General features: G+C 44.6%; 1 protein-coding gene across 1 annotated transcript in view; it reads left to right on the top strand.

The window, feature by feature from the left end:
- The window catches only part of LOC113014187 (CMP-N-acetylneuraminate-beta-galactosamide-alpha-2,3-sialyltransferase 1-like), a 34,679-nt gene extending 31,012 nt beyond the window's left edge, over window positions 1-3,667 (top strand). The window contains exon 6 of the mRNA XM_026155552.1: window positions 3,278-3,667. Coding sequence (XP_026011337.1) covers window positions 3,278-3,445 — 168 coding nt within the window. The 3' untranslated portion in view covers window positions 3,446-3,667. The remainder of the gene's footprint in view (window positions 1-3,277) is intronic.
- The last annotated feature ends 8,456 nt before the right edge of the window (window positions 3,668-12,123 follow it).

Genomic DNA, 12,123 nt, shown 5'->3' with positions numbered 1-12,123 from the left:
ATTCGATCGAGATACTCAAAAAAAGAGGAGTTGAGCAGGTTTATCTCAGAGTCTGAAAAGAAATAACATCGAGTATTTACAAACGGGGAAAAAACAGTAAAAATATAAACATTATATGAACAAGAGTGAGAAAAATGAGGTACCTGATGAGGCCATGATCGCTGCTATAGTTTAACTTACAAACGCACTTTTTAGCTCTGAGTGTTAGAGGGGAGCTTATATATGTTTTAAAAAGTGTATTCCAAGTGTTACAGAGCCTATTTGCATGGCTTTTTTGAAGATGAAAGGATTGACAGAATGGTAAAAAGGAAAATGCAAAAATGTAGTTAGAGAGGAAGATTAACACTTACCGAGTGATATGCACATAGGGCACGCGAAAGGTAGTTGTTGATCCCTGGTTTCATGGCTGTTGAGCTCGCAAGCAGTGTGAGCGGCGCCAGTTGTTGATACGTCTGAAGTCAGATCTCTTCTGGGAGCTCGGGGGTAGTATTAACATCAGCGGGAGAGCGAGTAATCGAGCCTGGAGCGGATTGGCTAACCGGGGTGCGAAGGGAGCGGTGCAAGGGTTATGTGATTGGCAGCGGGGCGCAGTGAGGCGGAGTTGGTCTCAGGGGGGAATTTTCAAACGAGGTAAGCAGCGCATTCGGGAGCAGAGCGGGGAGCGAACAAGCAGGAAAAAATTGTGCTCTGGAAGCTGTTGCGGGATCGGTGCGATTAAGAGCGAGGTAGAACTTAGACTCTGCGTAGAATTTTAGAGGTAGCTAGCAAGAGGCAAGTTTTTGAAGAAAAAAGAGTAAGGAGCTTTCCCAATGTTTTTGGATTATAGCGCTTTTTTTTTGGGAATAGAGGGGTAGCTAACAAGTTATTCTAGGGGTTTTGGAGAAATCGCGGAGAAATTTTTAAAAGGAGTTTTGGCTTTGTTTGGCTGAGCATGAAGGGAGCCGCGGGGCGCTGAATTTGAGAAAAAAGACTAAGGATTTTTTCAGGATTTTCCCTGTTATCGAATATAAGGTTTTGGGAATAGAGGGGGTACCCTAACAAGTTATTGTAGGGTTTTGGAGAAATAGCGGAGGGTTTTTTAAGGAGTTTTCCCTGCTTATGTATCTAAGGATTAGGTTAAGGGGGCTGCGGGGATCGCGAGTTGTTTTTTCTGAGTATGAGTTTTATTCTAAATCTACAAATGCATATAAATCGAAATAAAGTTTTCCCCCAAGGCATGCAGCATGTGTTTGTGGCCATACTGAACGTTACAAAAGCACAAGTTTAACTAAACAATTTTAATATGGTTTAATACATTTTTAAACACATGAGCACGGAGCCCGAGAGAGCACGGTCCGGAGACACGGGCGCGCCCCCGCGCGCCCAGACACACAGCCTCGGGCGCGCGTGGGCGCGCGCACACACTGACCCACCACCAGATGGCGTTTTTTGAGCATAAAAAAATAAATAAATTTTTTAATTGCTTAAAGAAATAAAAGAATGCTATTTTGATATATAAGAAACTTTCTAAATAATCAATTATATTTTTATGAATATCATATTTTTATGAATATCATATTTTTATGAATATCATATTTTTATGAATATCATATTTTTATGAATATCATATTTTTATTATTTAATTACTTCCTACTTCCGGACTTCCGGAGGTAATTTAATTAGGGGCTAATTTAATTAGGGGATAATTTAATTACTTCCTACTTCCGGACTTCCGGAGCTAATTTAATTAGGGGCTAATTTAATTAGGGGATAATTTAATTACTTCCTACTTCCGGACTTCCGGAGCTCATGAATAATTAATGAGCTCCGGAAGCAACCTGTCACTTTTTTTGACGAGAGGGGTATAATATCACTCTCTCACACAAACAAAACAGTGAAGAAGGCGCAGCAGCGCCTCTTCTTTCTCAGGAGACTGAAAAGATTTGGCATGAGCCTCCGCATCCTCAGGACCTTCTATCACTGTGCCATTGAGAGCATCCTCACTGGATGCATCACCACCTGGTATGGCAACAGCACCGCCTACAACTGCAAAGCTCTCCAGCGAGTAGTGCGGTGCTCTGAACGGATAATTGGAGGTGAGCTTCCCTCCCTCCAAGACATCTACAGGAAGCGGTGCCTGAGGAAAGCGGGGAGGATCATCAAGGACTCCAGTCACCCCAGCCATAAACTGTTCAGACTACTTCCATCAGGAAGGAGGTTCTGCAGCATCCAGTCCCGTACCAGCAGACTGAGAGACAGCTTTTTCCATCAGGCCATCAGACTGCTGAACACTTCATAGACACCTCAGCTTCACTACTGGAACTTTAACATTATGCACTCCATACTGTACAGTAATGCCACTGTTCTGCACATGTCTCACTCTGTATATTTTATTTTATTTATTTTATATATTCTATTCATTGTTTACTCTATTTAATTTGTAAAATATGTGTACACACACACACACACACACACACACACACACACACACGTAGAAAAATATTTAGTATACACATCCAGAAATGCATATACTATTATATATTGTACATATATTTATTAGTTTCAGATGTAGCCATTCTTGTATTTTGCTTGTTTACATTATTGTATTTTGCACAACTCTGTTGCTTGTGAAGCTCGCACACAAGAATTTCACTCACATGTGCTGTACCAATGTACCTGCACATGTGATGTGACAATAAAAGTGATTTGATTTGATTTGATTTGATTTGAATGACCAAAAATGCACAACACCCCCCCCCCCCCCCCACCACCAAAAAAACAAAAAAAACAAACAAACAAAAAACTGGGTCAAAAGGACCCAGAAACATGACACTTAGGGGATCCCAGGACTGAGAAGTGATTATCAATGATTATCAGTCATGTTCCAGTCTGGAATCTGGCTGTACCACTCAAGGACATTTACAAAGTGGTCAAGAAGTCACTTTTTTGTTATCTTGGTTGCATGCTTAGGGTTGTTGTACTGCTAGAAGAACCTTCACTCCAGTGAGTGCTCTCATTAACGCTAAAACTGTCAGTGAAGATACTACCCATCCCTATTCCTTTTGCAGAATCCCTGTCATCACAGCATTTATGCATAAAGTGCTCTATGGGCTGATTTTCATTAACTCCTCAGTCAGCTTTGTGGTATTCTCCATGTCCTCAATAGGACATGGAGATAATGATGTCTTTTAAGAATGCTATTAGTTAATATATAAAAGAATGAATGAATAAACAAATAAATAGAATGCTCCTAGTGGAAACAATACATTAAATCTTTACTTCAATTTTTTTCCCCCAGGTCACTATCTTTGGGTTTGGAGCAGACAGCGGGGGAAGCTGGAGCCATTACTTTGAAATCCTTAAAAATAAAAAATTTAAAACAGGAGCCCATCCAGGAGCAGACGAATATAAAATGATAGAGAAATTACACAAAAAGAAGACAATTGTTTTTTTTAAAGGATGGTAATTTCTTTTTCATGTTTTCATTTCTGTCTTTATCAGTTGCAAATCATCTAACCATAGACCTGTGTTATAAAAATGAATAAGTGATGGTAATTGCCCCCCCCCCCCCCCCTTCAAAATAAACACCACTACATACTAACTTTATCTATATTTGACTTTATCACTAGTAACCTTATATACATAGCTGGACTGGCCATTGGGCATACCGGGCATTTGCCCGGTGGGCCGATGGTAATTTTTTGTTTTAAATGGGCCGATGTTTTGTTGTTGTTGTTGTCTTTTTTTCGTAACCGTGTAAACAGTGAAAGGTGGCGGATTGGACAGATGCTGGCAGACATGTAAAATTAACTCAATTGTTTGGTAGTGGCTATGGTGGAGCTTTCACAGATTCAGTAAAATTAGCAAGTACTGGAGGCCAGCAGGTGGATGGGGGAAAGGGGAGGCAGAGGTGGAGAGACCCATGGCAGCCGCCGGTCTGACTGTCAGGTGAAATGAGCTTCAGGTAAGAAGTTATGACCTGCAGTCTATCTGGGTCAGATATAAACCAAGTTTAGTTGTAGTTTGTTTTCGTTGTGCTAACTTTTTACAGTCAGTTACAATAACTCGTACTGTGTACTAGCTAGCATGACAGAGTTTTTATACAGCTGGGTGGGTGCTATATGTTACTGGTGAACTTTATTTTATTCATATGGTTAATTAGTAGAGTTGTCTACCATCCTGTAAAAAACGGAATCCTCTGGTATTCAGAGTTAATATTACGCGTTTCGTATTGAGCTAAAAATAAATGCGATTTGTCCCGTACTTCAGCTACAATAAAGAAAAAGACAAAAAGCTGGAGTTATTCTGTGTCTTTACCCTGTCAGCTTCCTCTTCTTCTCTCATTCTCCCCCCTCCCTCTCCTGCTGCTACTTCAATCATGAAACTGATCAATGATCAGCTGATCAGCGTTTCTGCCTCAAGTCCCGTCTCTCTTGCTTGTTTATCTCCCGCTTTGCGCCAGAAAGAGGAAACTAGCGGAGGTCGCGTTAAACAGCAGAAGCGCCTTTAAACTTGATAAGCTGTTGTTAGAATTTATTTAATATTACTTTCTAGTATCAGCTGATGTTTGTTGGAGCCATAAAAGCTGCTGGTCATGATATCGGTTTGGTTATCTGGTGAGAGGGAAACATGAAGATAAAACCAGGAGATGTCCTTACTGAATCATCAGAGCTGAACAGGTGATGGAGAAACTGGTTTACCTTTTGGCTGACATGAATGAGTTGAAGGAAAGCCATGAACTGCTTCTGAGAGACAACTTACACCAGGATCCTTTTCTATGTAGCTGACAGCTGTTAACTGTGCAGGGGCGGGTCTACCAAAGTTTTGCCATGGGGCCAGGTAGAGCATTAACAGGGAAAGGGGGGCACAAAGAAATACTTTTCTCTCTTATTCTCATTTAAAATTTCTAGCTTTTAACTAATAATTATCCGAATCTTACAACCAAAGTTTTCATCTGATATCAAATTTATAGAAATCCATTATTGTACATAGTAAGTTTTTTTTCAGGGTCCCAACATAATTTCTTCAGAAGAAAGTACTGTACATGATGCTAGTATCTTCCTACATTTTCTAGATACTGTACTAGTACTTTGTGTAAAATCCTATCAAAAAGTCAGTTAAGTTTTAATCTTTCTCACCTGTCTTTCTGTCGCCTTTCACTTTTAAAAGGTTGCTATGTTAGAAAAAATATTTTGCCCTGCCATGCTGTTTATTGATGTGGTAAATAAATAGTTTATGAAAATATCACTAAATCTGTCATTTATTATTTTTAATATTCAGTAATGATCATGTCTCACCTCTAGTCTTCTCTGTCTTAATTTCAGGTTTCCACCATATGTTGTAGATAGTTCAGGAAGTTAACTCAACCAAGCAGCCTTTGGGTTTTGGCTAAGTACTGTTTAGAATACCAGAATAGGGAGGATGGTGTAGGTTTAAGTTTATTAGATTGATACATATGTACCAACAAGACAGTGCACATCACTGTCACAACAACGTTTGTTTTCATTCTAAGGCTTTATGGTTTTTCCTATAATACCTGGTGGGCCGGTCTCTAGTCAAAATACCCGGGCTGATTTTTTGTCCCAGTCCAGCCCTGCTTATATACATTTTGCCTCCAAAATAATAGAAAATACAATGCAAAATCCAAAGTGCAGTCATAATCCCCTGTAACTTGTTCATGAAAAAAAAAAAGAAAAGTATAGAGGTTTGTTGCTAAAGGGTTATTGAATACATTTGATAGTCATACTGGATACCTTTCAAGTATACCTTTCAAGACAAGTCATACCTTTCCATAATAAAGATTGAACAAGGTTTTAAATAAACAGATGTGCCTGAGAGCAGTGTGTTTGATTTGTGTTCTTTTTCCGAATGCCAATTTTCCATCGATCCATTCTTGCTTATCCTTATCAGGGTTGTGGGGGATTTGGAGCATATGCCAGTTATCATAGGACAAGAGGTGGGGTTAACCCTGGACAGATTGCCAGTCTGTCACAGGGAACAGATAACAGTTTGCACTCGCTTTCACACCTATGGGCAAATTAGAATCACCAGTTAACCTAACCCTATGTATATCTTTTGGGGGAGGAAGCCAGAATACCCAAACAGAACCCAGGCAAATACGGGGAGAACATGCACGAAAGGCCCCAGCTGGATGATGGAATACATATTAGCCACCCATCTTAATCGTTTCTGACATAGATGGACCCTGGAATGTACTTTATATATTTAAGTCACTTAAATTATTAGTTATTTTAGTTATTTTGTATAAGAAAATTGTGTTTGTTGCTTTTATGTGTGTGTGATTATTTGTTATTGCTCGGCTTGTAAGATAACATAGTCATTGCCTCATAACAAGTTTACAATAGAAGGAACATGTTCTCATTTCACGATAATGATAAATGTGGGGGAAGCATACTGACCTTACTTCCAAAGATGAATCTGGGAACTATTAACATAATGCCTTCAGTAGGGTACAACACTAAAAATGTTTATTTTAATAATGCTTTTCAACATATGGTTACACTGTACAGCCCAAAATGTACACCTGAACAATGAAAAGCAATATACCGTATTTTCACGACTATAAGGCGCACATAAAAGTCTTAGATTTTCTTCAAAAAGTGCGGCGCACCCTATAGTGCAGTGCGCCCTGTGTGTGTTGTTGTTGTAAGGAAGACGTAGTAGAGAACACCATGAGAACGCTAAAGGGGGAAGTGTGGGCGTTGATTGTATATTTATGAAGTGCCTTGAGGCGACTTTTGTTGTGATTTGGCGCTATATAAATAAAATTGAATTGAAATTGAATTGAATATAAAAGAACAGGTATGTGCGTTATGCAGAACATCGTTGTTTTAACAACCCTGAAAATGGCAAAGAGACACGCTTATGAAGCACAGTTCAAACTGAAGGCCATCAGCTATGTGGAGAACATGGAAATCGAGCAACCGCGAGAGAATTTAAGATTAATGAATCGATGGTTTGCAAGTGGAGGAAGCTGGAAAACGAGCTCCGACAGGTCAAGAAGACGCAGCTGAGTTTCCGTGGACATAAGGCGAGGTGGCCCGAGTTGGAGGAAAGACTCGAGCAGTAGATCATTGAGCAAAGAACGAGTGGGAGAAGCGTTTCGACGGTCACCATTCGACTAAAAGCAGCAACGCTAGCAGAAGAAATGAAAATTGAACATTTCCAAGGAGGTCCGTCTTGTCTTAAGATGGCGCGGCCACGTCCAGACGCCTTCCTGACCACTCCGCTCTGACTATCTACTTTTCTTGTTTTTTACCTATTTTTTGCTCTGGTTTTCATCCCAAAATCCTCTAGTCTTATAGTTTACGACAGCGGATCACTTGTAAACATCGGTGCCAAGGTTGCACATCTAATCTTGGACACTTTTAAACCCGACCCTTCCTGGCCGTCAGAGATTCTACGCGGCGCGGAGAACAACAAAGGACGGGCCGCTCATCCGAGGCGCAGAACAAAGAAGCGCCGGGGGAAACGCGCTGGTATTAGGAACAGACTGAGACAGCAGGCGCATTGCGCACCACTGCCCAGTATCCTACTGGCCAATGTACAATCCATGGAGAACAAGCTCGACGACTTAAGAGCAAGGGTCACCTTCCAACGTGACATGAGGGACTGCAACATTCTGTGCTTCACGGAGACATGGCTGACCCCCACCGTGCCTGACCACGGTGGGGGTCCGTCGGATTCATTCTTTGTGCTCCGCGCGGACAGAACGGCAGAGTCAAACAAAACCAAAGGTGGGGGAGTGTGTTTCATGGTAAACAGAAAGTGGTGTGATGCCAGGAGCATTTCTACTCTCTCCAGCGGCTGCTCGCCACATCTGGAGTTCCTGAGCATTAAGTGCCGCCCTTTCTACCTGCCCCGTGAGTTCACCTCGGTCATCGCCACGGCGGTCTACATCCCACCCCAAGCGGACACAGGTATGGCTTTGTCCGAATTACATGATGTGCTGAGCTCGCTTCAAAACAAGGACCCGGGCGCAGCCCTCATTGTAGCAGGAGATTTTAACAAAGCGAACCTCAGACAAGTCATGCCAAACTTTTACCAGCATGTCTCGTGTCCAACGAGAGGGGATCGAATTTTGGATCACTGCTACACGCCATACAAGCAGGGCTAAAAAGCTGTCTCACACCCGGCTTTTGGGAAGTCTGACCACAACGCCATCTTCCTCATTCCCCAGTATAAGCAAAGCATACGGAGGGAAGATGTGACCACGAGGGAGGTAAAACGATGGACTGCCCAATCAGAAGCTACGCTACAGGACGCACTCAACGACGTCGACTGGGACATGTTCAGAGCATGCGCAGTCGACATCAACGAGTTTACGGAAGTAGCAGTATGCTTCGTCAATATGCTAGCGGAGGAGATTATCCCCACTGCGAGAGTCACCACATTCCCAAACCAGAAACCGTGGATGGACAGATCGATCGCAGTAAACGCCAGGACCGCCTCCTACAACGCGGGTCTCGCCACTGGCGATATGAGCGCCTACAAAGCGGCCTCATACGGCGTGCGGCGCGCGGTGAGAGATGCCAAACGCCGGTACCGGAAACGTGTGGAGTCCCACTTCCACCAGGGCGACACACGGAGTATGTGGCACGGACTACGCACCATTACGGACTACAAAGCCAGGGACACTGCGCTGATCAACGCTGCTGACTCTGCATTCACCAACGAGCTGAATCAGTTCTACGCCCGTTTCGAGGTTAGCCAGGCGGCTAATGCTATCTACCGCCTGACTACCGAGGACAGTGACGTCATCAGCGAGAGACCGGTGACCAGCATCGCGGAGCATGACGTCCGAGCGGCATTGAGGAGAGTGAACACAAGGAAAGCGGCGGGGCCAGACGGCATCACCGGCCGTCTGCTGCGCTGCTGTGCTGACCAGCTAGCAGGTGTGTTCATTTAAATCTTCAACGAGTCCCTGGTGAAGTCTGTGGTCCCCACATGCTTCAAAAGATCCACCATCATCCCTGTGCCCAAGAACAGCAAACCCTCATCCCTGAACGATTACCGGCCAGTTGCACTGACCTCGGTAGTAATGAAGGTGTTTGAGAGGCTGCTGAAGAACATCATCTCCTCCTCCATCCCAGACACCACAGATCCGCTGCAGTTCGCCTACAGATCCAACAGATCCACAGAGGATGCCATCGCCCACGTCCTACACACCACTCTCAGCCATGTGGACAAGAAACAGGGTAACTATGTGCGAATGCTGTTTGTTGATTACAGTTCAGCGTTTAACACAATAGTGCCCTGCAGACTGTTCACAAAGCTGAGGGATCTGGGACTTAACAGCCGTCTGTGTGCATGGGTGTTGGACTTCCTCACTGGCAGAACTCAGGTGGTGAGGGTGGGCAGGTGCTTCTCCAACAGCATCACCATCAACACAGGAGCACCTCAGGGATGTGTCCTCTCGCCACTGCTCTACTCCCTCTACACTTCAGACTGTGTGGCCACCCATGGCTCCAACACCATTGTGAAGTTTGCTGACGACACAGTGGTGTTGGGTGCCATCTCCAACAACGATGAGACGGCCTACATGGATGAAGTGAAGAATCTGGCATCATGGTGCCAGGACAATCACCTCCAGCTGAACGTCAGCAAGACCAAGGAGCTGGTGGTGGACTTCAGAAGGAGTCAGCACAGAGACTACAAGCCCATTATCATCAATGGAGCTCCAGTGGAGAGGGTGCAGTCCTTCAAGTATCTTGGTGTCCACATCTCCTCAGACCTGACATGGGCTGCCCACATTCAGGTCCAGACCAAAAAGGCTAGGCAGCGCCTGTATCACCTACGACAACTGAGGAAGTTCAGGGTCTCTCCAAAGATCCTCAGGATTTTCTATACAGGCGCTGTGGAGAGCATCCTCACACAGAACATGACATCGTGGTTTGGGAACAGCTGTGTGAAGGACCAAAAAGCTCTCCAGAGAGTGATCCGTACAGCAGAACGCTACTGCAGGATTGCTCTCCCCCCGCTTCAGGACACCTACACCAGGAGATGCCGGACTAGAGCAGCGCAGATACTAAAGGACCCGTCCCATCCTGGCAACAAACTGTTCAAACTTCTGCAATCTGGTAGAAGGTTTCGCATCTTCCGGGCAAGGACAGAGAGACTCAAGAGGAGCTTCTATCCCCAAGCCATCCGTGCTCTAAACACACACACTCGCCCTCTCACATCATCTATAATTGACTGAGTCAGGACTCTTCCAGACACTAAACCAAGGCACAATGTACATTTCAATTCCTTTAATTTTAAATATGTTTATATTGTCTATCCTGTAAAATAGTCAGATGTCTATTCAAATTAATGTACAGAATTCACCTGCTTGCTGCTACTACTGCACACCCAATGTATATACTATATATAATGTTCTTCCTCTACAACCCCCCCCCCCCCCCCCCCCCAATTTTTTTGCACATGTCGAGGAGCGTGTCAGGTTACATTTCACTGTGTGTTATACTTGTATAACTATGCATGTGACAAATAAAGAACCTTGAACCTTGATGCTTTCGTTTCATGAAACGGTGCCATTTTTCCATCCGGACCAGGACTATGGTAGCGCAGCAACTTCCAGCGGATTATAATGAAAAGCTGGCCATCTTCCGCTCCTACTGCAGCAAACACATCGCCGACAAACACATCCAGCCCAGCCACATCACTAACATGGACGAGGTGCCGCTCACTTTCGACATTCCGGTGAGTCACACTGTGGAGAAGAAGGGGACCAGCACGATAGCGATACGCACAACGGGGCACAAAAAGTCTTCTTTACTGTTGTGCTTGGCTGCCATGCTAATGGACAGAAACTGCTGCCTATGGTGATTTTTAAGAGAAAGACTTTGCCTAAACAGAAGTTTCCAGCAGGAGTCATCATTAAGGCAGATGAAAAGGGCTGGATGGATGAGGAAATGATGAAAGAGTGGCTGAGGGAGGTGTATGTAAGGAGACCAGGTGTTTTTTTCCAAGCATCACCATCGCTGTTGATCTGTGACTCTATGCGTGCCCATCTCACAGCTGATGTGAAAAAACAAGTGAAGCAAATGAACTCTGAGCTTGCTGTCATTCCGGGAGGCCTGACAAAGGAACTCCAACCGCTGGACATCGGTGTGAACCGGCCGTTCAAAGTAAGGCTGCGAGCGGCGTGGGAGCAATGGATGACCGATGGTGTAGAATGACCACTTGGTAGCTTTCTTATGATGCTGCTTTATTGAACGTGTATCCAGCATGGGTTATAACAGCACAACAACGGGTGTGGCAGCTAAGAGAGGAACTGCACATTGACAGCCCTGCCACAAAGCATGTCATGGTGGCGTAAAGCCGCAATGCCCACCCGCTCGGCACAGGCAACCCAGTATATGACATCTCCCCCCCTTTTCATGTTATTTCCAATAACAAACCCCAAATAGAACAGCAACGACACAATGATAACATGTGACACTATAATACCCTCTGGGCGGTTCTCTTAAGGACCGGGCACAATTGGCTTACTGTCGGCATGAAGGGCAGTGTCCACAAAACAGGACTTATTAAACATGGTAAACCTTTAAGGTAATTAACTCAACCAGGTAACAGCAGTATTGGTTGCAGCTCAAAACATAAGTGCAAAACACCAACAATACAACATTCCCAATCCCCAGTCCTTCCCTCTCTCCCATTACCCCAGTGTCTACAGATCCAGCCTCTTGACTGGCTTGCGCACCCTGAGATGGCAGCTCCTCAGTGTCCACAGTGGGTGTTGGAAGGGGTTGTGGCATAGCCCGTGGAGATGGTTCGAGGCGGAGATGGCGGCGGTTCCGTCCCGACGCTCTCCTTGGAGATGATGGCCGGTGTTGCCCAAGCCTTCTCCTGGTCCAGCTTAGTTAGGACAGCATCCCTGGATGGAGTGGAGGTAGGGGCTTAGTACCATGGCGGCGGTCGTAGTAGAACGCCTGCTTGGCCTTCTGACCAGCATCCGTTCGTTAAACCTCTCTTTTGTTGGGCCATTTAGGTTGAAGATTCTTCTCCAAGGTAGGCAGGGTTGTCCTGATCTTCCTCCCCATAATAAGTTCCGCTGGGCTGAAACCTGTAGTGGTACAGGGAGTAGACCTAAAGCACATTAGTGCTATCAGTGGGTCATTG

Source organism: Astatotilapia calliptera, chromosome 22 (genome assembly GCF_900246225.1).
Source record: "Astatotilapia calliptera chromosome 22, fAstCal1.2, whole genome shotgun sequence".
Taxonomy (NCBI): Eukaryota; Metazoa; Chordata; class Actinopteri; order Cichliformes; family Cichlidae; genus Astatotilapia; species Astatotilapia calliptera.
This window is presented reverse-complemented; position numbering and strand designations above follow the sequence as displayed.